The sequence below is a fragment of the Mus caroli genome, chromosome 11 (genome assembly GCF_900094665.2).
Source record: "Mus caroli chromosome 11, CAROLI_EIJ_v1.1, whole genome shotgun sequence".
Lineage (NCBI taxonomy): Eukaryota > Metazoa > Chordata > Mammalia > Rodentia > Muridae > Mus > Mus caroli.
Window position 1 is genome coordinate 56,336,478 of NC_034580.1, and position 27,360 is coordinate 56,363,837.

General features: G+C 46.7%; 1 protein-coding gene across 15 annotated transcripts in view; it reads right to left on the minus strand.

Annotated features, from left to right (window-relative positions):
• Positions 1 to 1,181: 1,181 nt before the first annotated feature.
• The window catches only part of Epn2 (epsin 2), a 58,124-nt gene continuing 31,945 nt past the window's right edge, over positions 1,182 to 27,360 (minus strand). For 11 of the 15 annotated variants that reach the window (XM_029483346.1, XM_029483353.1, XM_021177037.2 and 8 more), the window contains 8 exons: positions 19,180 to 19,292; positions 18,496 to 18,531; positions 17,489 to 17,599; positions 16,468 to 16,642; positions 7,005 to 7,169; positions 6,382 to 6,468; positions 5,618 to 5,833; positions 1,182 to 3,637 (listed from right to left, as the gene is read on the minus strand). In XM_029483346.1, coding sequence (XP_029339206.1) covers positions 3,348 to 3,637; positions 5,618 to 5,833; positions 6,382 to 6,468; positions 7,005 to 7,169; positions 16,468 to 16,642; positions 17,489 to 17,599; positions 18,496 to 18,531; positions 19,180 to 19,292 — 1,193 coding nt within the window. In that variant the 3' untranslated portion in view covers positions 1,182 to 3,347. The remainder of the gene's footprint in view (positions 3,638 to 5,617; positions 5,834 to 6,381; positions 6,469 to 7,004; positions 7,170 to 16,467; positions 16,643 to 17,488; positions 17,600 to 18,495; positions 18,532 to 19,179; positions 19,293 to 27,360) is intronic. The other 4 variants (XM_029483355.1, XM_029483356.1, XM_029483361.1 and 1 more) reach the window with 2 other exon arrangements.

Consider the following 27,360-nt stretch of genomic DNA (forward strand, 5'->3'; position numbering starts at 1 on the left):
TACAGAAGTAAAGAGCTCACAGCCTGCTCAAGTTCTGAGGGAAGCAGCCTCCTGTAAGGGTTTCTGTTGCTTAATGAACACCGTGACCAAAATCAAGTTGGAGAGGAAAGGGCTTAGTGGCTTACAGTTCTGTATCACAGACCATCATTGAAGTAAGTCTGGGCCATGGAAGAGTGCTCCTTATTGGCTTTCTCCACATGGCTTGCTCTGCCTGCTTTGTTATAGTAACCTGAACCATCAGCCTAGGGACAGCACCATCTACAATGGGCTGGGCACTTCCCTACTAATTACCAAATAAGAAAATGCCCTACAGGGCTGCCCAATCCTATGAAGACATTCTCTCAGTTGAAGCTTCCTCATCTCCCAGTGACTCTAGCTTGTGACAAGTTGACATAAAATTTACCCAGCACAAAACCTTGGTATCAGAGCAAGTCCTGGCTGGCAATAACTGTGCAGGCAAAAAGCTGGCTCCCGACTGCTCACTCAAAGGGTGGGCTTCCTACAGAGCTGAGCTTGAGGCTATCCTAGACCCTTTCTGGTGCTGGAAGGCTTCCTAGGGCCCCAGTGCCACCCTCACACTGTTTATTTATAGCAGTGTCACTTGCCCTGCTGCTCTGCCTCCATAAGCCCTCAACTCTTAGCTGAACACAGAAAAAAAAAAAAAAAAACCAATCAGACCTTTTGGTCTGAGAGGTAAAACTGAAGGCCTTGGTGCCCTGAGGGCTACCTGTAACAGTACTGGTAACCTGCTAATCAAACCTACCTTCTACTATCCAGGACACAAAAGGTAAGTGCTCAACTGACAGAGAAATCTGGTCTGTGGAGAGGGTGGAGAGGTGCAGGTGCTGATGGACAGTGATGTGGAAGCATAAATAAACCCTTGCCTTCCCAAGTTGCTTTGGTCATGGTGCTTCATCATAGGGTACTTAACCCTAAGACAGGAAATGAATGGGAAACCACTAAAGCATGCTGAGAACTGGCCTCAGAACTGATAGCCATCTGGGCTAACATTTGCCCAGCACAACCTTCACACAGACCATGGCAATGTCCATCAAAAGCAGACCCGAGCCTGTCCTTGAGCCTGACTGCAGACCAAGCTGCTTCCCTAGACAGCCCTGCCACATCTTGTCCCACTGTATTGTTAAAGACAGGATAGTGAAAGGACACAGCCAAAACCCACATCATGATACAAATGATAAATTATATTTATACAGTAAATAAGTATCAACAGTCAACACACATCCAAAACCACCCACCAGCCCTGGGACTGAGAAACAGCTGGGTGACTTCCTTCAGGGTATTCATCAAGAAGGGCATGGTGGCACGTGTGCAACACACATGGCAGTGGCCAGCGGCTTCATGATCAGTGCAGCGGGTAACAGGGACATGCGCTGGATGGCCTGTTGAAGGAGGAGCCCAGTGGCTACTGGGATGGGCCCCCAGTCAGATGGGCTCTTGTCTTCTGGAGTAGAATCCCAGGCCCACAGCAGGCAGTTCTGGCCCTAGCCTGTACAATCTGAAGGAAGCACAATCTGGACTGGTGCCTGTCCTCCCATCCTGTGATGTCTCCATCTCTCCCAGGTAGGAGCCCAGCCATCAGCCTTCCTGAATAGCAGAGCCCAAACCTTCCCCTAGGCCTCTGGTCCTGGGTGGAATGGGTAGTTAGGAAGGGCCCTCGGCTTGTGGGGCCTAGGAGCAGCATGTAGACTCAGACCCAGGAGGGGCTTAAGTGCAGTCCTCTCTCAAACAGGAATCACTGAGTCAATTCTGTGGGTGCTGGGGGCCAAAAGTTTCTCTGGATGCAGAGAGGAGCTGGCAGGTGGCTGGGTGTCCTTGGAGCTTAAGGTTAGAGAAGTCCATATTGCAGGAAGGACACAAACTGCCAGGACCAAGAAGGGGCAGTCCTTTCTCTGAAGAATGCAAGTCTGTGGTCTCTAACTCAAGATTTAATACTTTTCTTAATGGTGAGTAGTGAGGACAGCAGGAGATTGGGAGAGAAAGGATAATATCAGTGCACATATGTTAAATCTGCCACGTGAGGACTTTTTCATCTCCAAAATAGGATGTGGTTACTTCCTGGTCAGCAGCCTGAGTTGGAGCTGGCAGGCAGACAAATCTGGGCCAGTCTCTGTCATGACTCAGCTAGGGGACCATCCCTGATGACCTCTGAGCCCACACGTGTAGAATCACCCCCATTTTCACACAATCTCATTAACCTGAGCATGATGGTGGGGCAGCCAGCCACGTTTCTGGTCTGCAGTAAATGGAAGTCCCTGGCAATCCCTGCATTCCAGGTACAAAAAAGGGATTAGTTGATAAAAACTGGCAAGTCACAATCATGCGTTGTTTTTCCTTTTAACCTTAAGATGCCAGTATACTAGTAGCAAAAAGCCTCTCCAATCTCGGCAAAAATGCTGCAGAGTCAACTGACTGGTAATTCATCAAAAGAGCTGAAGAAAGGAAAAAGGCAACTAGAGGCTGCGGGGTTTGTTATTGTTGGAAGTTTTTGTTTTGTTTTAATAAAATTCTTTTTGTATAATCAAATTCCGGTTTTTTTTCCTATAAAGAATTTGCTTAGTTTTCCATAAGGCATATTTTTGTCATCCAAATATCTCTTCTTTTAAAGTTTTCTTACAGTTAAAACCATAAATAAGAGAAATTAGACCACTAAAATAATACATGCCAAGACCTTAATTCAGCCAGACTTGGTCAATTCTATCAAAACTAGACAGTTAAATAAGAACCACGTTATAAAAATATTAGCCAAAAAAAGACTATTAGATAATTTTGCAAACTCAAATATGAAACTGTACTCAACAAACTGTGCAAACGTGCACAAGCACAGAGCCACAGGGCAGGGTCGCGCTCAGTCAGCTTAAAGCTCCACACTGGTAGGAGTGTTTACCTTGGACTCACATTGAGTCAAAGGAAAATAAAATATGCACAACCACTTCCCAACAGTCAGTGTCAAGTGGGGCCAGAGCTTCACCTTGTCCACACCCTGAAGATAACTGGGGGTTGGGCACACACAATGTGACTGCCCAAGTTCTGGGCTAGACAGCATCCCAGAATCTTGAGCAACACTGGTAACACCTCCTTTCCAGACCTCATTAGTGCTGAGCACTTAGGAAGAGACACAGGGGCCCAACTAGGGCAGTGAGGCCACCCTACCCACAGCCTGAAGGTCTGGATTGTGACAACCACCCTTTCACCAGGAAGCTGGACCTGAAGCTCTAATACCCCTACCACCGTATTCTCATCCACTACACAAAACAGAGTGAGTCCCCACTTGACGTCCTTGGGCTCGGCACTCTGGGTGTTCACTCGGGCAAGTCCCCACCTGGGCACTAGAGAAGGAAAGGGTTTGTTGTGCCCGTTGACTGAGCTGCTGATGGGGGAATGCCCACACTGCCTACCATGTTCATTGCTGTAGGGCCCAGTGGTGTCAAGGAGGAGCCACTGGCCCCCACTGATGAGTGTGGAGCTACTGAGGTCATGGGAGCCACAGTCTCCACCCCTGGACCAGACCCAAAGGATGCACTGCTTCCCAGGACAGGGCTTCCCCGGAGCTGGTTCAGTGTCAGCGGCTGGGGCTGGTTGACCTGGAAGGGGTTGACAGGGGCTGGAGCGGCAGCACCTGGTAAAAGAGCAAGAACACAGGATGAGCCACTGGAAGACACTATCTCAGGACAAGTGTACAAACCTAGACTCCTGCCTCCACTTTTGGCATTCCAGAAGTGATCTGAAGGGCAGAGCTTTGTTTCTGTAGGGTACAGTCTCCAGGAAACACTGACAAACATCTACAGACTGCTAAAGCCAAGAAGACTATCACTGTGAGGAATGTGGAACCAGTCCAGGGGTACAGAGATAAACTAGACAGAGACAAGAGTATACAGGCTTGGATATTCCAGCTCCTCTGAAGAGTGGGTACCCAGGATGTTGCCAGCTACCCTGCTCCCTCATTCTGTCTCCCAGTTGTGGTTACAGGTGCCTAAGAAAGGCCATGCAGTGTCCCAGGCCACATACACTGGCACCAGGAAGACTTGAGAAGGCCTGCTGCTGTGTAGTCAGCCCAGTCTCACTCAGCTTCTCTAAACCTTACTCAACCAAAAGGCTTTTCTACCTGCTGTGAAATAGCTGGTGGGTCTTGCTGGGATACATGGAATGCTGTCAGAAAGTCCTTCTGAGCTTATTAGGCACCACTTACCATCATGGTCTGCTCATCAAGGGGCACCATGACAAAGAGGAAGCTACAATACTCTGACTCACTCTAGGGGTTATTTCTACCAGGACCATTATGTGCTCTGATGTAACCCTAGGTTCAAAGGGGCTGTGTAGCCCCTACTCAGGAATGACAGATCCAGGTCTACCCATGTAGCTCGGATATCTGCCAAAATTTCTTCAATCTGGCTATGGCCCCTAAAGTCCATGAAAGGTTTGTAAGCAAGGCCTACCACAGTGCTAGACCCCCTGACAGCTCTTGGACTCTGGCACTGGGCACAAGAGTCTCTTGGACAAGAATGGGAACCAATCTAGCTGAGGACTCAGGTCCTGTCCAGCTCCAGCCACAGGGCAACCTTTCTCTAGGGATATCATGCCTTCAACCATTAGGAACCTCAGAGTAGGATGGAACCTAGAAACTCCACAGTCATTTTTGCCCACAGGCCCTAAACCTCAGCTTCTAGAGATCATATTCCTCTGCCAAGATCTGTAGGAACAGAGAAGTCAAGTCCTCTAATTCCCTGAAATACAGAGCCAAGTTGGAGTTGACACTGCTGGAGATACAGTTCACCTCTTCAGAAGCCTAAATCTGAAAGAACCCATGCAAAGCAAAGGAAAGGGGGATGTAATAGATGAAGAGCTCAGCTGGGGGGATGTGGAAAGAGGAGGAGGACATGCAAGCAGAGTGGATCATAGCCTGGGAGTGAGTAAAGTAATCCCCAGAGTGATGAGTAGACCATGATGGTAACTGGTGCCTAATAAGCTCAGAAGGACTTATTGACAGCATCTTTACTGCCAAAATCTTGCAGATGGTTATTTAGCTCAGTTTAGCTGAGGTGTGACTTACATGGGGAAAAACAAAAACAAAACAACAACAACAAAAACAAACAAACAAAAACACCACATGGTTAGAAGAGAGTAGAAATGAACATTGAGGTAAGAGGTCAGAGGCCAGAGCAAGACCATAGGGACCACAAGTACTAAGTTAAATGATTAGGCCTGTCTTCTGGCCAGTGCAGTACCTGGAACATGCTGTGTAGAAACTTGTGCCAGGCATTATAACAGGGGCCCTTCAGCCTCAAGGGGTGGCTCATGCTAAAGGGCTAAGGCAGTACTTCTCCTATAACAAGTGACACACACAGGGCAGCAAACAGCCTTCGCTAGACCCAAATCTAGTACTAGTAAGATCTAAGGCATGTTCCCCTCCAGAAAGTGGTTTCTTCCCTAACATCAGCATCTATACCAACCCAATCAGGCCTAGAGACAAAGAGCAATGTGGAGTTCCTGGGGCTCTGCCTCTTCCCAGCCACAGGCCAGCAGTCCTTGAGAGGGGGAAAAAGGACTAGAGGTCAGCCGTGGATAGCACAGCAATTGATAAAACTCAGCACATGCCTACCTGGTGCCAGGAAGGGATTAAGGGACTGAGCTGGTGGAGCAGGCTTAGTCACCAATGAGTCCAGGTTCACCAGGGCTGCATTGGGGCCCAGGAAGGACTCAGGTGTTTTCCGGGCACTGCTAGGCTTGCTTGACGCAGAAGTCAAGGATTGAGACTCAAAGAGGTCAGGGCTCGTGGTTCTGCTGTCCTGGAGTGGCACTGAGGCCCCTGACTCAGCTGCAAAACAGGGACAAGGCAAGTTGTCTTCTCACCATTGTGGATACTATTGTAAACAGTATATACAGACACACACAAAATACAACTACTAAATAAATACATGAACAGATAAAATACAATTAAAAAGCATTAAGTGGACAAGCAAGATTCACCAAAGTATACAAGTAAGTCTTCCAGTAATATTATGATGTTATTTGGGGTTGGTGGCAAAGCACAGATGTGTACTTGTTCACATACACTTTCCAGTTTCATTTTCTCAATATTCTTTCTGAATTCTTGTTAAGATGTAAAACTATTGGGCCAGTGAGATATCTCAATAGATAAAAGCCTGAAGTTCGGAGTTCAAATACCAAAATTCTCCCCACCCCCCCCACGCCCATGGAGATGACAGGGGGAAAAAATACACATACACACACACACACACACACACACACACACACGCACGCACGCACGCATACACACACACAAAGTTGAAAAAGCATGTTACTTCTAAAATCAACTAGGTGGTCAGATGCACAAAATGTTAGATAAAAACCATCTATATCTACCTGGTTTTTTTGAAGTTCGAAGGTTGTCAAATTCAGAAAAATCATCTTTAACTGTACCGTTGAAATTACTGAAGAGCTCAAAGGACCCTGAGGGGACATACAAGCTGGTGACTGAAAGCATCTCTTTCCACTCCCCAGCACAACAGGTATCCAATCTGCATGGGGATAATGGGTTACTACAAGCCATAGGGGCTTCTCTCCCAAGTACTCCACATCATAGTGTTAAACTTGGGCCCAAGCTTCAGTCACTTGCTAGACTGGGAAGGCAACAGGTGGGATCAGAGAACACGAGTGCCTCCCACTGCCTCCACCATACTACTCCAAACGTAGTAAGGGCTGACAGTGTAGGAAATACGTGTTGTTCTGGACATTGGGGTGAGTCTGTGGGAAATGTCCCCAAGGAGTCCTGAGGTCAGTCTGCCACCCAAAAAGGAGACCAGAACTCATTTTTGGAACCCAATGCAGCACCACCTCTTTCAACTGTGGGTATACATAAGGGCCTGTGATGCCTGCTCCCATTTGGGATGGGTGCAGAAGTGGTCAGTCAGCCAGCTACTGCCAGTGCACCAGGAGGGAGGAAGAAGTAGTGAAGCTATAGGAACCAGGCTGAGCAAAGTGATCACCTGAGGCAGAACTGGGCTTAGCAGCTCCCCAGGCATCTGTTGTCTTTCCAGCATTGGAGGCAGGCTGCTGTGAGGCTGCCCAAGGGTCTGAGTTCTTAGGGACAGACTGTGTGCTGGCCGCGGTAGGTACTCCCCAGGGGTCCACAGAGGCAGCTGGCTTGGTACCTGCAGAAGTCAGAGTCAAAATTCAGAACAGGGGATGGAGAGTGTTAAAGGGTTTCTACTGCTTTTGCAGAGGACCAGGGTTTGGTTCCAAGCACTCACAACAGCATGCTCACAATAATCTTCAACTCCAGTTCCAAGGGATTTGACATTCTCTGGCCTTCTCAGGCATGTGCAACAAAAAATGGTACACTCAACTCACATAGCCTCACACATATACACAGACCACACCAGTAAGAATAGGCAAAGTCAGAGTCCATAGGCTGCCAGATAAAAATGCCTACAGACAGTCTTCTGGCAAGTGCACTGAGAGCAAAGCCAAAGGCCTTCTGAACATTTCCCATCACACAAGGGGCTCACAGGGGTTCCCCAAACTAAATGAAACTATAAGGAACATGTCTACTTGCCCTATAAATGCAGGCCCCACCCCAGACATGAAGCTTGGCAACCCCCATTTGACTGCTTGGCTCTCCAGAGGTATTCTGACATCAGCCTTGGTTGGGCCCTGCTCTCAAGTAGCAGATTATCAAGGAAAGAAAGTAAGAGAATAGGTAGGTGCTCATCACCAGCTTTAGAGTAGAATGCTTCCAAACTTTGAGCAACAAAGGTTAGTCAACTTAGTGTGTCACAACTGCCTCTCACAAGGATGGCACAGGGCTGGTGGGACAGGTCAGCAGGAAAGGGGCTTGCGATCAAGCCTGACGATGTGAACTCCATCCTCAGGGTTCACATGATAGAACAGACTTCCATGAGCTGTCCTCTGACTTCTACACATGAAACACCCAACACGCATTCAACACACACGAACTCACTCACGCGGGAGCGGGGGCGGGACTTTAAATGTCAACCCGGTGTGTAGATTTTTCAATTACTATGTGAAAATATGAAACAAATCATCCCTTCTGTAGAAGACAAGAAATGTTTAAACACTGCTCCATGCCCAGATCCACCACAAAGTGTCCTGAACCCTAAGCCATTTAATGCACCTCATGCTTTACCTTTAGTTTATCACACCTTGAAACAATATGCTGGATAGCTATGCCAGATTTCTGAATTTATTATACAAATCAGGTAAAGGAGTGTGTGTGTGTGTGTTCTACACATTTTATCTGCAGCATTAGCCTTTGTTGACATGTAGCTCACAACTAACTACTATGATAGACCCTGGGTATGCTTTGTGTGGCTGCCTATTCTTGTATTACATCCCTTTGTTCTGTGCACACAGTGACAACTGTTGGGCCACAGGCCCCTGCGTTTTCAGCAAGTAATGCCAGCACTGTTTCCACGCGGTTCTAACAGTTTATAACCCTCTCAGCAGGTCCTATCACCCTGGAAGTTGTCTCAAACTTTCTGATGTAACCTAGTTTTTCCATTTGTGTCGAAGTGGTGCATATGAAGTCTATTTTGCAATCATTTTATGTTTACTTGCTCCCTAATAAACATGTATATCCTTTTACACCCTCCTCCCATAAGGTCTACGTCTTTCATCAAGCATCCTCTAGGGTTATCTCTGCCTGACTAAACTCAGCAGCATAAATTACAGTGCCCATTCACTCCAACTCAGCCAGATCTTCAGCTGTGTGTGACTGGGCTCCTTAGTCTCCACACAATGTTAAACGTCTTCACACACACCATGATAATGACCCTTTTCTCCCCTTAAAACAGAGTCTCACATACCTCAGGCTCACAGGCCTCAAACTCACTATGTGGCTGATACTGACCTTGAACTTCTTTTTGTTATTGTTTTCCTATTTCGGTTATCTGAGACAGGGTTTCTCTGTGTAGCTCTGGCTGTCCTGGAACTCACTCTGTAAACCAGGCTGACCTTGAACTCACAGGGATAACCATACATTTGTTTTCATTGTGAGTAGGCCCACTTCTAAGGAATTGGTTCTGACAGAGGAATTTCCACAATATACTCTTTAAAAAAAATTCCTGGTTTACATTTCTTTCCAATAAATCAATATTCAAAACTGGCCTTGGCCGTTAAACCCATACTGTCTAGTTTAGTATCAAGTTTACCTCAGTCTCCAGAAAAAACCAGGAAGTTCTTATTTCCTGTCCTTTTAAAGGAATTTAGATGTTTCTGAATGCTAACAGAATTTACCTAGAAACCTCTCCGGGTGGACTTAGGAAAGTTGAGTGCTCTTCCCACTCCTCTCGTGGTAATTAATTAATAAGCCCCCTTGTATTGTCTGCCTTTAGGAAGGAAGATAGGGAGTCATGTGACCCAGGTACAATGCCACAGCCCTTAAACTGGTTTTTTTGGTTGTTTTGTATTTCAAAACGGGGTTTCTCTGTGTAACTCTGTCTATTCTGGAACTCACTTTGCAGACCAGGCTGAACTCAAGAGATCCCCCTGCCTCTGCCTCCCAAGTGCTGGAATCAAAGGTGTGCACCGCCCTCCCAGCTGTAACAATGCTTTAATATTAACAGAAAGATAATTAGTAACAAATATGCACTTTAAAACTACAGTCAAATCTAATGTGAAAAATATTTCTGCCTCTATTGTTACTATTATTATTTAATCTATAAATAATAATAAAGTGAGGTGATTAAAGGAATGTCAACACCACCACCTGGTGCTTCCAAATTTCAAACATGTTTCCACAATTATCCTCAGAACAAAAGAGGATTTTTTTAAGGACTGCCTGCCTAGGTAAAGACTATGGTTTCCTGCAAGCACACTAAAGTTACTACCACTGCCCTCAGTCCTGGCACAGTCCAGTTCCTTCCCTGGACACAGTCTTGCTTTGCTCACATAGAGTAACTAGATAATCTGCCTTAGCATTCTTCAGCTTCCTGAACAATAACTTTTATAATGTTCCATGGCTCATTATCTCCTTTAAAAATGAACTCTTCAAGAACCCCAAAATATGTGAACTAGTGGAGATAGTCACACAGCTTTCATGCTTAGCCTGGCCACTGACTCCCTATGCTCCTTGGACACACCAAAGAAACTCTCTGCCTTCTGTTACAGGCCCTACTGAGCTTGACTCTTGCCCTGGCCACTCTGGAATCCTTCACTTACCACTCATCTAACCAAGGGTCTTTTCCTGGATTGAATTCCCTATAGTAAAAGAGTGGGTAATTGCAGTCCCAATTCTAGCCATGGAGGAACACCCAGCAAGACTGTGACAACTAGGATGTATCAGGGCTCAGAGAATAGAGACTTGTCAATCTTAGGAAGCTAAGGACAATGTTCTTTGAGATCTGAAAAGGACTCCATTCCCCTGGACCACTCCTGAGAAGTAGGACACTCCATGGGTGTTAAAGATGACCCCATCATTAGTCTTTCAAGCACATAACTTTATACCTACAAGACCGTAAAATGCCAAAAGGCTTACTTGGGTCCTGCTCAGATATTGCAGTCACTATGCCCATACCCTTTGTAACTTCTGGTATGACCAGGCTACTGGCTAGTGTAGTGTAGGATGGAGAGGAATAAAAGCAGCCTTCGCTTCTCCCCAGGCTTGCTGCAGTGATACACCCAAAAGTTGTATGCTAGCTAGATGACATGCATTGTCAAGAAGCACTTCCAAATGACACTTTTCCTGTTCTCATGTCCTACCAACTCTTATTTGGCCTTTCTGTCTCTAATGCCCCAGAACCACTAGGCTTCAAAACCCTCCAGAAACAACTTTCTCCTGGGGAAGTACCTCTAACCTTTCACTCCAAGCCTGAAACTATACTTCCAGATCCTCTCCTATGTGTGGGATGCTTTGCCAGGTCTGTGAACCCAGCCTCAGGTGGATTCACACTACAGGGGTGGTACCTCATCAGGCATGGCTCTGTCCCAACTGGAAAGAATATTATGGTAGAAATGGTTTGCCAGGGAGAAGGCTGGGCAGGAAGCCAGAAAAGCTGGTATGATGACACACAGATCCCAGGACCAATGCCGTAAGGGAGTCCTAGGGATACAGCATACCTTCCTATTCTCTTCCCGACTCGCTGGTGCTTTACACAAAAGAAACACCCCACCGCAAGGTCAACTCCTCTCTCAGCTAGATAGATACACTTGAGGGACACAGTCTGGGGAGACCTCACTGTACTGTAGTCCCTGACAACACTGAGCATCAGTGCCTCTCAGAAGTCTGCTGCTGTCTTTCTTCTTGCCCACGTAAGGAGACACATCCTATCATATCCAGCCCCTGCTGCCCTTTTTAAAATGAATACCTTAATACTCCACCAAAGAGTTTTCCCCTCACCCACTCCCATAGTCTAAAAGGGTCATATACTGCCCTGACAACCAGGGAGAATCCTTGTAGCTAAAGTAAATCCCAACTCCCAAAAGTCCTACAGGATCTGCAAAGTGAGCTTCCCTCTCCCTAGGCCATGGGGACAGAATGTGCAGTTGGCTTTCCAGTGGGCCACTGGGCTTGTAAGAGAACACTGTCTCAGACAATACAGCACAGCAGTTCCCACCCTGCAGCAGTCCTACAATGGCCTCCATTCTAAGTGAAGGTACAGGCCTCTGGGTAAGTGCACGTGCTCTCTCTCCACAGGTGGGGCTGGAGTGCCTTCCTACTCTATACCATGTTGGCATTAGGACTAGAGGGAACAAAGAAACCTTGAGCTACAGGTACAAACATGAAGAGCCACTTTCATAGCTACACTGAGAATCCACACAGGAAGAACCCAAGGGCTTAGACTCAGTGAGGTACTAGGGACAAAGGGTGTGAGACCATGGCTGTCCTTAGAAAGCCCTTGGAAACTTTAGTAAAATATCACACTGTCTCCCTAAGCACACAGACTCTGAGGAAGACCTAATATAGATATTTAGTGGGTCTGTTGTGAGATAAATAGGAAGCCAGAATGCATGCAAATCTGAGCTCCTAATGCACTAAGAGCCCTGCCCAAGGCCCTCTCAGGCAAGAGCCACCTAGCTCAAACACATAATACCCCAAGCTCCTTGCACAGTTGTCTTACTCTACCCTATCAATTTGATTAGCATTCCTCCAGCCAAGCCCTGGAATGGTCCCTGCCTCTAAGAAGAAACAAATCATTGTACCAACCTGAAGACAATAGAAAGCCAGGAGCCAGAACACAGGGCAAGAGGGGATTCTGAGAGTAAGATGACCACATCTCCATAAACAGACACCCACCCCATGTCTTTAAGAAGAGTGGAGCTGGAGAGATAACTCAGCAGTTACAAGTGATTGATGCTCTTCCAAAGGACAAAATTTGATTCCCAGAACCCACATCAAGTGGCTCACAACCTGTACTTTCAGCTCCAGGGAATGCAATGCCTTCGTCTGGCTTCCACAGGCACCCCTACACTTGTGGCATACACAAACAAAGAAAAATGAAATAAATCTTTATAGATAAAGTTTCTCAGGCAGAATAAGACAATACAAAGATTAGGAGTATGAGAGGACAGGCTGCCTATACCTCACAGTCCAAGACCTGGAGCTTATTACCCCAGCTACCCACCACCAGTCTGGACACCTGCAACACTCCTCCTGAGCCAGCAGCATGGAGAGCCAGTGGGGACAAAGTAATCAAAACTCAGAGCTCTGAACAGAGAATGAAATGCATGCTCAGCTCAAACCCTTGCCAATCCCAAATGACATAGATCATCAGGGATAAACAGTTGAACCCAAATGAGCTGTCAAGTCTCCATTCTGCAAGTAAAACTGGGTCCAAGGTGTGTGTAACAGGGACTCTGAAAGCTGATGGGCTGAATTTAGTGCCAAGTGAATAGAAGACCATAGTCACAAGCAGGTAGTCCTGTAGCCAGCAGTCTGCTTCAGTCACTCTGTGAAGAGAGTGCCACCCCTAACTCCTAACTCCACAGGAAAGCAGCAGACATGAGGCTGGCCCGCTGCCCTGAGGAGAAAGAAAGGGCAATGAGGCCATCACAAGGCTCTTCTATACCTTCAGGATCTGGCATCAGTAGGTCCTACCATGCCACACACCCAATAAATAAAGGCTTATTTAAAGCTCAAGTGAGTAGAAAGGAGAATGGAACCAAGTTCAGAGAGACAGCAGCTTCCGCCTCCTCTGTAGGTCCATTCACATGGAGCCCAGTGGATAAATGAATATTCATGTGCACAGCCGGCAGTCACAGTCCATACTGGGGTCATCAAGAAGCCAGAGCACACCTGCTACCGCCAGGCGGAACTTAGGCTCAGTCCTGGCCTTGGCTCTGGTAGGTGGGTAGACTGTAAGGGTGACAAGCCAGCCAAGGCCTTCTGAATTACCAGGCTGTGAGGCCTCTTCAGACCAGGTGGCAGCTTTGTGTATCTAGAACAGAGGAGGAAGTGCCCCGCTGACCTGGCAGGCTCCAACTTCCCTCCTCTGGGCACTTAGCATTTCCTCCCAAGGCCACTTGGCTCAGCAGTCCCCAGTGCTGCTTGGAAAGAACTGGTAATAGCAGGACCCACTACAAATGATGGCTTTCAGAAAAGCATTCCTTTCATGCAGAGAGTGGCTCTGTGCTGTGGGAAGAGGCTTTAATAATTATGAGTATCCTGGGACTGAGGAGTGGCTCTTAGCCACTTGGTTTTAGCAGAGGCTAAGCAGTAAGCCCATATCACAGGCCTGCTCTGGAGCCAGCTCAGGGCTTCAAGAAGCAAAGCACCTGCCTGGGTCAGGTAGCTGGGGCCAAACCCTAAGAACACAGTGACTTCAGCATCATTTTTCAATAGCACCTCCACAGGACACATAGCTGCTGAAGAGCTAGTGGCCCAACCACAAAGTGCCAACCCATACTACACGAATGAGTACTACCATAGTTTCCAATGACACCTGGGCACATACACAGCACAGCACAAGTTGGGAAATGTATGTGTGTCTGAGCGTAACAATATACAATGTGACCTCAATTCGGTTACACAATGTAAGGGGGAAAGAAGTGGACAGATATTTCAGATTTTACCAACAGCTATCTCCATGCTGGAAGGATACACTTTAACTCAGCAGGATGCACAACCTCCCAGCAATCTAAGATGTCCTACCACAAGCTCTGAGCTGGGGGAGTGGGGGGGGGGGTGGGAGGGAGAGCGAGGGAGGGGACATTTCTGGGCTTTGGTGATCTGTGTATTCCTCTAGTCACCAGTAAAAGTGTCAACTGTGTGGGAGCCGAGAGTGGGCAGGTCCACAGAGAACAGGCACAGGGACCAGCCTCAAGGAGCTGGCCATGAGCAGCACCCTTGTTCAGGATAGCTTTGATCCTCACCACCATGTAAAAACAGATAGTGATCATTTGGGCTTTAGTTCAATCTTCTCTTTTGAAAATTAGATTCACAATGGCCAGAAACTAAACACAATGCAAATGTCCAACAGGAGGAGAGTGTACCGTAAGGTACCACATCCACAGAGGATACTTCTGGCCAGGAAAGGACTAAACACCTACCAAATTGCAGACAAGCTTCCAACAAATGAAGGCCACAGTAATGTGACTTTGCTAATATGATAATGTACACATCAAACAAGTCTTTATGAACCAAGGCATAATAATAGCAGGTTGGTGGCTAGGAGTTGAGTACGGATTCTTTCTGGAGTAATGGAAACAAATTCCATTCTACCTAGTAACAATAGTTATACGGCTCTGTGAATGTGTGGGGCTTATTGATTTGTTTTGTTAAATATTCCAGTTTTGTTAAATAGTCGGAATGGCAAATTTCATCTCCATCTGAAGAGCAAGCAAAGGACATATCCCAACAGAGCTCTTGGTACCTGTTCCTACAGCAGGCAGTGTCCTACTCAGGCTCCCTGTCACAGCCTCTGTATGTGACCCTGGTCTGACCCACTAGGAATTCTCTGTAGCTGGGCCTGGATAATGGTTACTTAACAAAAAGACTGTGTTACAGATCTGGGAGAAGGAAGCATCAAAGCCAGTACTGGAAAGCCAACTATCCCTAGAGCACCACAACACTTCCACAGCTGCCTATACTCTACTCTTTTTATTTTTTTTAAGGATTTGTTTATATTATGTATATGAGTACACTGTAGCCTGAACAGCTGGTTTTAAGCCTTCATGTGGTTGTTGGGAATTTTTAGGACCTCCGTTCGCTCAGTCCCTGCTTGCTCTGGCCCAAAGATTTATTTATTATACATAAGTACACTGTAGGTGTCTTCAGACAGCACCAGAAGAGGGCGTCAGATCTCATTATGGGTGGTTGTGAGCCACCATGTGGTTGCTGGAATTTGAACTCAGGACCTTTGGAAGAGCAGTCAGTGCTCTTAGCCGCCGAGCCATCTCTCCAGCCCTACCCTACTCTTCAAGAGTACAACCACCACAGGTTTTTCTGGTCTCCAAGGAATAAGAACTCAGGTAACACTAATTGGCCCCAGGAAGTTGGCAAGCTCCATGTTTCACTGTAGCCAAAGTACGCTAAAGAGCAGCTGAGGCTGACACAGCTTTTAGACCAAATACAAGTAATTGCAAGAGAGATCAGTCCCTGAATTACGTGACACCCACTCCTTTCCCCTCACCCTTCTACCTGCTGCCCATGTCACAATGCATGGGTGTTGTCCCCCCACCCCCGCTCCCAATTACCCACACCTTCTAACATACTATTTATTCTACAAGACACTGTTTCTCATTGCCTACCGACCTTTAAGATGCTCAACTCACTGCTCTGATCTGACAAGCCCTGGCCAAAGCCTAGTTCACACAGCACTGCTCACTGCTACCAGGACAAAACCATTCATTATCTGGGTGTTCCAGATACTTCATATGGCAGGACAGAGCCTAGCATATGGTATACTTTTAACAAACATCCAGAGAACTGGGCAGAGCACAAAAGGTCCACTTTAGGAAAAAAAAGAACACAGATACACACATCACAGGAATGTCCAACAGGGTTCAGAGAACCAGGCCAGAAGCATAAAAGCCTCTAAGACCAAGCTCCCTACCAGCAATTAAGAAATTTCATGTGCCAGGAAAATCACCCACAATAGATTAATTCTGCCAAGTTCATGTTTTAAATCAGACTAAAAATTCTCTCACATTTACCAATAAGCAAAACTCAGAAATAAAACTCACTAGGACTTACTATTTTAAGTAACAAGAATAGCAGCAAATATGTCCTCTCTTTACTAGTAGTGGTAGTGGTGGTAAGCACATATCATGTCCAGCTCATATCTTTAGGTTTTTCTCTGTGTATGTATTATGACTCCTTGAGCTTGAGCTGGGTGCAATTCCAAGAACTGACACACTGTCTACAACAGGAACAGGTTGTTTCTGACATATGGGATGAGACAGTAAGAAATGAGCCAGCTAAGAGAGAGAACACCTCTCCCCATCAAACAGGCAAGCCCAGGAAAAAAAAAAAAAAAACAGCAATCTACTTACCAAACGATGGCCACGGGTCAGTAACGTTCGAAGGAGCCACTGTTCCACCCCAAGGGTTGGTCTGGTTAGCAGAGGCTCCAGTACTCCAGGGCTCAGTTTTCTGTGTAACAGGGCCTGAGCTAGGGAGGGCATCCATTAAATCCAACAAGGTAGTCTGCTGGGAGTGGGAGCCTGGCTGTTAAGACAAAGAGAAGGAATGGTTTCACTTGGTTACAGTCAAAGCAAATATCCACATACTAAGCATAATATTAGTTCTCACCACAGCACAGGCGTTCTGGGCTAACTCCTGAATAACTTGGAAATTGAGCTGCTCCAACCCCAAAGCTCCACTAACATCCCCGCTTCCCAGAGAAGCCAGATCCAATCCACCAAGCTACTTTTGTCACATGCCCACAAGTTTTAAGAGCTCTCAGAGCTCCCAAACTCTCTCAGAATAATTCTGGCATTGGCCCAGACCATGATTACTCATCATCATCCCTCTTCACCTGCCTTTGGTTTCCTGGCTAGCAGCACCCAGTACCCAACCTAAAGGAGGGAGAGGGGGCTGGCTCTTTCTCTCTGTCTCTTTCTGGCTCCCCACCCTTCCTATTCCCATGACGGCAACATCTGTCATCAGGGCCCTGTGGCACCACATCAAGTGATACCACTAGTATGCCTGGCCTGGTAAGTTTGTCCAAAGTAGAGCCACATCCTGGTCACCTCTATGTCATAACCTAGCAAAGTAAGGGGGATAGGGGATGGGGTGAGGGGATGAAGACCAGTATAACCAATGGCTTCTGGAGACTAAAAAATGTCCCCAAGTACCACTGTGAGGCTGACACTGCTGCTGCCACTCTCCTTTTACAGGTGGCATCCTCCTGGTGTCTTCCTCCTGGTCTGTGTGTGTGTGTGTTCGTTCTCACTGGTGTTCACCACAAAATGGGTTCAATGTGGAATTTAGCATTCTGCTGTGTGTCCTACCCTCACTGTAGTCCACAGGGGCACCTGAAACAACCACCCAAGAAGAACTTCAAACATTTACCTTGCAACAAGCTTTCGCCTCTTTCTTTTTTGGAACTTTTACTGTGTCTCTCCGGCTTTCTTCCAGAGCCATCTGCAATCTGAGGTCATCACCCCGCCTGAGGCGTTCTTCCTGGAGTGGGACAATGGAGCTTGAGGCTGAGGGTAATGTTGACAGCCACACAGCAGGGCACAAGGCCACACTAACCAGCAACAGGAAAGGCCCAGCATCATGTGGCATTTCAAGGGAGAATATAGTTCCGCTGGAAACAATGGCTTTCCATTCCCAGAGGGCTCACAGAGGTTCCTCCTTCAGAGGCTGTCTGAGGTCATACCAGCAACACTCAGGCACCATCAAAATGAGGAAACAAAATATTTAATCTAAAATATTTCTCAGGGCTGGAGAGATGGCTCAGCAATTAAGAGCACTTGCTTTTACAGAAGACCCAGGTCAGTACATAGCACCCACATAGTGGCTCACAACCATCTGTAACTGCAGTTACCGGGGATACAACAGGCATGCATGTGGTACACATACATGCATGCAGGCAAATCATTCATCCACATAGAATGAAAACAGTGTTTCCTTCTAGGACCCAAATCTGACAACCAGGAAAGAATCAGAAAAGCTGATACTCCAATCCCCACAGTGGACACTGCTGAACAACTGTGCAGTTGTATGGTTTCTAGTAGAAACAATTCATCTTGTTTAAGGGTAAGTCACTTGCAAAATCAGAGTCCTGGCCTAACTTCTGTATGATTAAAACATACTCTTGGCTTTTAGCTAAAAAGGCTGAAGCCATCCACCCATCCCAGAAACTTGCAGTAAGACCTCCTGGGCACCTTGATCCTGTGGAGCCATGAACTTCTACATGGGCAGATTTAATGGCTGCAGGTTCTCTACAGGGGGCAGAGGCCAGGATCAAAGCTGCCCATTGTTGCTGTTACAGACATACCAACTATGCCGGCCAAACCTCTCTGTGTTCACATTTAACACCCAACATTCTTCTCTCCATACGAGGGGTGTACCTTGCTGCCTCTGGCTGTCTGCACGCTTTCTGATGACTGAAAGCAAAGGGACACTGTCTAAAGGTGTTTGAATTGCCCCTTTCGCTCCTCCATTTTAAAGTAACGCATGCTTATTAAAAAATAAGGTATAGAGGGGAACAAAACCACACACAGGCTCAATATTAGAGCACTTCCTTACAGAGGGGTCTGGGTTCCATCTTACACCATATACTTTTTAAACCTCTATGCTGCTTCCACCATGCCCGCATGCACACTCTTTTCTGAAGCTCCCCTTCTAGTCTCCCACATCTGCCACAGGATATATTGCCCTGGCAGGGACCAGGCCCACCCCACCTACCCACCACCCTCAACCCAGGCCTGTCCTGCTCATTGCCCTGTATGCTGGTACCTCAAGGAAGCTGGAAGCACACAGCTCCCTCAGAAGTCCCTGGACAGTAAGTCTACACAGGAACTTCACTCGGAGTTAGCTGTTTCTCTGGACACTGATCTCCCTGAAAACCTTTCCTAGTTATAGCTCTGCCTGGGCTAGGGGGCTCAGAATGCATTGTAGCCACAAGACATAAACTCATCAAGTAAGTGCCTTAAAGACAGGGCTGTGTGTGTGTCATCCTTTCTGGGAGCCATAACCCTCCCCCAGGAACACCAAGGTAAAGACCCCATGGGCTCAACCACACAAGCACTGACCTGCTCAGCAACCTCTCTGCTCATGGCAAGTGCCAGTTGTAGCTGCAGCTCCTCTTCTCCGCTTGTCTGTGGCCGGGCCTGCTCTAACTCAGAGGACACTCGTGGGGAAGTAGCTGTGAAATGGGGGGACAGGAGGGGAGGCAGGTCATCCCATGCAAAGACAGAACTGTCTCTCTTATTCCTAGTACAAGATAGTACTGTTTTCATCTCAAACCCACATGGCCCAGCAAAAGGATAACATAAAGCTACAGGTATTTCAGAATTAAAATTAAGCAGCAGTCAAACACGGTTGCACACCTAAAGGAGACACATGAAACCTTGGCTGGAGGTCAGGCCTCAGGAGAGTCAAATCTCAGTCTTCACAGCAGATCTCTACTCCAGAGAAATGGACCATCAAACAGAAACCAAATTCAAGAGTTCCTGAAGAGCCTTCAGTCACATGAAGGAGCCCAAGAGACCAAAGGCTCCAATCAAAACACTTAACATTTAGAAGGCATGCTTAGGAAAAGGAAGCCCGCACAGTTCTGTGTAGACCAAGTACTTGTATAACAGTGCAGACAGGTGTGTTTTGCTCAAGTATCTAGCTAGGTTCCTATGAATATTATTTTTATTGAAGGTGTGAAATGCAGAGACCTAGCTGAGATACCAAATCCCCAACCAGGAAATCCAAATTCACAGTAACCCTGGGACTTTCAGATTAGGGGATGAAATGCAATAGGATCCAATGTACAGAGTATGAGAGAGCAGGAGGAGCCTGGGTGTATACCCACCTCTGCACACTCCCAGCTTCAATAAACTGCAAATGGAAGCCTACCCATGGAAGGAGCCATTGTGTCTAAAGGTTCCTGGCTCCAGTCTCCTCTGGGCTTCTGTGTAGCTCAGCACACCCTCCTCCCCCTGTTCACCAACTGCAGAGCTTTAGCCTCCTGCACTGGGACCCACAGAGTAGCCAGCCCACACTCCAGGCCTGTAAACCTTTCTACTTTACACAGTGAATGGCTGCCATTCATAGATGGATGGGTGGGTAAGTGGGTAGACAAAAAGAAGGACAAGTTAATTTCCTAGCTTGGGCTAACTGTTTTAAATGTTCTAGTCTATACTAAGAACCTCCTTCTTTCATGCATTCTAGCACAGGTCTACCCAGACTGCTTACCACGACGCCTTCTCCATCTCTAGTCTAAACGTGGTTCCTAGGAGCTGCCTCCTTGGCATAAGAGCTCAGGAATACCTGATGACAAAGATGGTTTCTAGATAGCCAGCCACGCCCAGGCTACAGTGATAATAAGATTTAATGTGGAATCATTCATGGTGGTGGTGGTGGTGGTGGTGGTGGTATAAGCAACCAATTCCCTTACATCTCCTGTCCTGAGCATATAAGACAAAAGCTGCAGTGAAAAACTCTATCCTAAATAAAACCAAGCCTAATCCTATCCTACCCAATTATACTTTTCATTGGACCCCTTCAGAAATGCAAGTGGATGGTAATAAAACTGCCTCAAATCTACTTAGATTAGATTTAACAATGTACTTTAAAAATACACACACACACACCCCTACCTACCTACCTTTTGGTTGATTTTATTCGTAATCTCACTGACACCAATCAGAATACTTAAGTCTCTACTTTCTCATGCTCAAGAAGGAAAGACCTCATCAACTACACTGAAGGAAACAGAGGCAGTGAGTGAGTGAGTGAGACATAAGACATCTCTAGGAGGCATACATGGGAAATTCCTGCTCACTCAGAGTGTGGCTTCTTTGTACAAATCCATACCTTGAAAACTGGGGAATGAATGGTTAACAAACCCCTTGCTGAGATTAGATTCAGCACTGATATGATGTTTACAACTGAATGAAAATCCAGGAAGAAACATCACACTGGCATGGAGTGTTCACTCAGATAGTGAATCTTATCCTGCAGGGAAGGGTCTCATTGGCCATCAAGTCACAGGAGATCCACCAGGTCAGGAAAAAACAGGGCTCTGAGCAGACATGCTGCTGCAATGAGGTCTCTCAGTTTTCAGGGCTGCTAGATATACCTGTGAGGCCAGATGGGCTTCAAAGGCAAATGGAACATACTACTGTTAGAGTCACCAAGGCAGTGAGAATGATGCAAAGCCGAATGTGGAACTTCAAGACAAAGGGTACTAAAAGTAGGATAACCCCTACACACTGTAGTTTTATAAACAGATGCAGTTCTCAGCCCCACAGGTGGCAGAATTCACAGCCACCACCCACACAATCAGCTGAGTATGCACAGCAGGCCCTGGCTTATTTAGAGAGACACTCTAGCCTCAGTGATGGCATCTCAACACCACAAAGAGACTTTTGTGCCCAGGCGCATGACAGGGAACACAGATGTTCCTGTGAGCCAGGCCTGAATGGATTCTCTGACTAACCTGGCCCTACTCTGAGCATCTGAAGGCTCACATTTACAGAGACCCAAGGAAAAACAAGCATTTCCCTCAAAGTCTGTCCCTGAAGATGAAGACACAGACTCAGTGAATAAGAGTGCTTGCTGAGCAAACAGGAGTTCAAATCCTCTTTAAAAAGATGGGTGTAGCTGTGCCCTCAGATAAACTAAATACCAGAGGTGGGGAGGAAAGGAAACAGGAGAATCACTGGGATTTGCTGGCTGCCAGCATAGCTCCACATACAATGAGACACCTGTCTCAAGTATAGAGTAGAGAGTGATAGAGCAAGACACTCAAGGGTCCTTTGCTGGTCTGTAAACACCAACAGTTGGTCCCACAGGAAGCCAGAGACCAGAGTTTCCCAACTAGGCAGTGTTCTGTCTACTCCTGATGAAGCCAGGTGTAGTGACACATACCTATAATCTGAGCCCTGGGAAGATAGAGGCAAGAGAATCTGGAATCCAAGGTCTTCAATTGCTATATCTTAAGTTAGAGGCCAGTCTGGGCTACCAGAAGACCTGTCTCAGTAAGACAAATGTGAGCATATGAAGCTCTGCATAGTGGCACATGCCTGTAATCTCAGCTGTAATCTTGGGGGTGGGGACAGCAGCAGGGGGGGGATTAACGGGGGTAGGCAGAAGAACAGCTCAAGCTCAAGGACAGCCTTCACTGTTTTTGAGTTACAGGTCAGTATGGCCTACCCTATTTCAAAACAAAAACTGAACAGATGAGCAAACATCTAACCAAGACATATACTCATGAACACTTTGTCCACAGTGTGTGTCAATGTGTCCATAGTACACAATATTTGACCCAAATTCAGGCCTGTTGTTCAGATGGGTCAGACTGGCTATCCTTAAGGGAAGTTCTCTTGTTGAAAGACCTGCTTGCTGTCAATCATAATAAGAGTTTCACTACCTGGAGGCTCCCAAATCCCCTCAGGCCCCAAACTGGGACCCAGTCACTGAAAACTGCTGAATAAGCTGGTGACTAAAATAGAAAACTGTTTTGTTTTGTTGTACTTTGGTGTTTTTTTGTTGGTGGTGGTTTTTTGTTTTTTTGTTTGTTTTTCGAGACAGGGTTTCTCTGTATAGCTCTGGCTGTCCTGGAACTCACCCTGTAGACCAGGCTGACCTCGAACTCAGAAATCCGCCTGCCTCTGCCTCCCCGAGTGCTGGGACTAATTAGGCGCGTGCCACCAGGACTGGCTGTTGTTTTGTTTTTTTTTAAAACAGGACTCTTTATGAAGTCTTGGCTGTCCTGGAAGTCACTATGCAGGCTGGCCTAGAACTCACAGAGATCCACCTGCACCTGCTTCTGTCCCTGGAGAGCTGGGATTAAATGTGTGCACCTCAACACCAGCTTAAAATAGAAATCTTAGACAGAGCAGACAAAGTCAGTCCTGTATCAGTGAAGGGAAAGGTGTGCAGATTTTTCTTCCTTTTCATTGCTCCCTGATGGATACATAAAGCAATGGTTCCTTGGCATTCTCCTAGCCACAGTCGGTATGACAAACAAAGCAAAGCTGTCTCACAACAGGAGTGTCAGCTCACACACAACCACTGCAAGCCATGGAGTGAATCTTCTAAGTCACTGGTGGTTCTGGATCCAATAGTAAGGATAATCAGGCACCACTATGATGTGTGCAGCTGTTAAAATATTTACAGGCTTGTGTGAGAACCTAGAGAAATGCTTCTGTTAGGACAGCATGAGATGGAAGCTGTCGTGAAGTTGCATGAAGAGGCTGAAATGTTCAGGAACAAACTCAGGAGGAGTACACCAACAAAACCCACAGCCCAGCCAGCAGCAGGCTGCAGGACACTCCGCCTTCGTTCTTCCTCACTCATGTAGTGAGAGCTGAGCAGGCTGACTTACCTGGACCAACACCACACCCACTAGTGACCACAAGAGAGGTGAGCCCAGGGGAAGAAGCTGGACTGAACACTAGAGAAGGAGAGTGCCTACCTGCTGCCTCAAACTAGCCAAAGGGCCTTGCCACAGACCATCAGGAAAGGGAGAGGTGAGGAAGAATGCTGAAGAATACTGCAGCTGAGTGAAACCTGACAGAATCTAACCCAGAACTGTACTTTGCAGTCTCCCAGCACCTCACACACCACTATGAGAGCGTTTTTGATTTGAGGTGTGGTTGGGTGTGGCCTAGGCTTTGAGACTTTTGGAGCCATTTAAAAATTCCTGGGCAGGAGCTCAATATGGTAGAGTGCTTACCTGGCATTAAGGAAAAACCCTCAGTTTGATCCCACACCATACAAACTGGGGTGTGGGTGGCACATGCCTGTAACCCCAGCTCTTGAGATGTAGAAGCAGGAGAATCAGAAGTTCAAGGTCAACCTTGGCTATATACTGAGTTTGAGGCCAGCCTGGGCTACATGAGACAGTACTTATAAAAGGGTAAGAGGTGGGAGCTAAACAAATTAAAACACTGCAGCAATTAAAAACACTGTCTGCTCTTTCAGGACCCAGGTTTGAACCCCAGAACCCACATGATGACTGACAACCATCTATAACTCCAGTCTGAGGGGATCTGATGTTTCTGACCTCTGCTGACACCGAGCACAAACGTGGTTCAGGTATATACACATATGCATAAAAAATAAAGGCATTCTTATGCAGGCAGCTCTAATTAAATTCATTTAATATGTCATGCCTAAGCCCCAAAATAGTACTTACAGTTGGGGAAGAGAGGACTTGGTAGAAGTAAGAGAGAACCTGAGACTTCAGACCTGGATGTGACAGCTCAGGTTGGCAAATGCTTGGAAGCTTGGCCATGTGTGCCTGTCACTGTTTTCTATCAGATAGACCAGGTTCTAGGGACCACAAGCCCAGCACTGCTTGAGACTCAGGAGGAAAAGCTACTGAGACCCTTCTACACCTGCCCAGAGACCAAGATACCCGCATTACAGAAAAAGAAGAGCACTGTGTACTTCTATTTGAGGCCCAGAAGAAGTGCATGAGAGCTCTGGAATTTAAGATGTGACATGGTGCCCTGGTCTGTTTACAAATAATCCCTGAAGAATGAAAAATTATTTTGGAAGTTCTTTGAAGAACTTTGAGAAGTGGATAAAATATTTATAACGTATTATTGAAACAAAAAGGAATATTTTAAAAGTTTCTGCACAAGCAAGAAAGAGAAGACAAACCAAAAGCAGCATGAATCATACTGTTTCCTAACTCACCCTTTGTGAATTTGTGTTTTGTTTTTTTTGAGACAGGGTCTCATGTAGCACAGGTTGACCTCTAACTGACTATGTGGCCAAGGGTGTCCTTTTAACCTTTGATCTTCCTGCCACTTACATGCCAACTAAAACCAAAAACAACTAAGGTCTAATTAGATTCATGAAGTAAGTGGATTTGACCTGTCTCCTTAACCACACTGACTTCATTCACCTGCTTTCACGCACGCACGCACACACACGTGCTGCACCCGCCCGCCGCCTCACCCCCCACCAGCCTCACTCCCGCTGTGGAGAAAACCCAATGACCATATTGACCTCAGAAGGACCTGGAATCTGTTAATCTGTTTGCATGCCTGCTGGGCAACCAGGTTAAAGACAGACAATCTACAAGACTGCAGGGTTACAGAGCTGCATGGTGACAACCATAGGCAGCTATAGGATGTGGTTCCACAGTGGTCCAGTGTCTGAGGGCAGCTGTTCCCTAGGCCTGCCATCCTCTCCTACCTGCACTGTCACAGTAAAAAACATCTGGTTCTCTTGTACCTCCTTTGGATCCTGAGAAAAACCAGAGACACTGCCCAATTTAGGGGTCAGTAGCTGAGAAGTTCAAAGCCAAATTTAGATCCATCTCTAGCAACTGTGTATGTCTCACTCTTATGTTCCTTTTGTCCCACCTTCTTCTATTACCTAGTTACTCCTGTGGCATTGCATGTGTTTTGTAAGCCCACTCAAATCCTCTGTGAAGCAAGCCCAGCAAAGACATGAAATGGTCATAATCTCCAGTAATCTCCTGGTAAGCCTGTCAGGATGTAAGAGAGCAATAATAGTCTCTGTACAGATTGTTGAAGCTCAAGGATCCCCGACATTTTCCTAGGGACTTCCCTAGAATCACACCTGAGTGCTAAAGGCTTCATCTAGATAGAAGGGGTTACCAGGTCATTCTGAGAAGACGAGGTGAGTGCACCAACCTAGATCAAACTACCAGCGCTGCCGTGGCTCCTACACTACAATGTACTCTGAGGCACTAGAGCACACTGGAGGCAGCAAACTCTTCTGCTTTCCCCTCCTCCTCACCCTGCTTCCTTACTTTTAAAGAACAGTAACTCTGGTAGTTAAACTCTCCCCACAATACCAGACACCAAGGAACTGCTTCCTGGCTTTTATCAGGATATAGCAGCAGCTCTGGCTCCAGAGGCAGATTCAGGAGAACAGCAAAGTAACCCATGACAATGGTAGGCTGTGCACCATAGCAGGCAGGACAAACAGGAGGAGGGAGAAACACTGGCTGACACTGTCAAATAGGACTATAGCAGTCTTCTTCCCCAGGTCTTGTTTTTGAATAAAGAAGGATTCTCCCATCCCCCTCTGCCACATTTGGTGCAGACTCTCAACCCCTTACCAACAACTTGCTTGCTCTCTTCACAACTGTAGCTTTGCTAGTCCCACAGTACTTGGTGGCTAGTGCCTCAAGTAGGCCCAACAGGTGGACTGCTCACATCTGTACTCTAATCCAAGATAGCTGTCATGTTTATGATCTGAAACAAACTCCAACCTTCTGAGCCTGAGAGACTCCCCTGATCTACATGGTTTCTGTGGACACAGCAGTCTCAAGCTCCAACTGCATACTTGGACAGGTGGCCAACAGAGAGACACAGAGGCCTGGTCTTTCTGAGGAATAGCTTTTATGTGACTATGAGTATCAGGGGAAGCTAACAGTGCAAAGCTGGAAGCACTGGAACAGAACTGCCTCTCTGTACTTCAACAAGCAGCCCCAAACTGCTATAGCCACAACCCTCTCTCTTCCCTGCCTCTTGGACACTGAGTTTTGGGTCCTTAAAGCTGCCTTCATCTCCTCTCCACATCAGCATGATCCAGGCCTCCAATAAGCCTTCTTGGGTCTTCTCTACAACAAATCCAAGGACTGGTTGCTTCCTGCCTATTAAGCTACCAGGCCCATCATCCTCCAGTCAGTGAGGCCTCCTGCTCCAGCTCTGCCTACCTCCAGCCAGAGGAATTCTCCCAACCCTTCTCAAGTGCTTCTGAGGTTTAAGTACCTATCCCCAGCTACCACCACCACCGATCCCTTCCTCCCTATATAAAAGCTTTTTTTATCCTTGAAGATTCTAGTCCACTGAACCTGTGAAAGAGTCAGCACAGCGACAGTATCTAGAAATTCCTATCAGGAATTAGGAAAGCCCTGTCCTACCATCCCTCCAATTCCATCCAGACTCCACCAGGCCCTCTCAAGGATGTCAAAAGTGATGATTCTGCAAGGAATCAGTACTTAAGGGACTCTAAAGCCATTGTAAGAATGAAGGGTGGGACAGGTTGAGGGCAAGGAAACCAAACAGAAGCTAGCAATGGATACAAGTCATAGATGAGTTAAAGAAGAAAATTGGAGAGTTTTCCAAGGTTATTTCTACAGATTTGAAGGCAATGAAGAGAAAAGAAAAAAAATTTTGGCTTGTGAAAAAGCTATCCTCAAACCACCATCATGCCATCTTTGATCTGGACAAGTCCCTGCAGGGTCTGGGGACCTAGTTGTTACCCATCTCAAACAACTCACCTGAGTC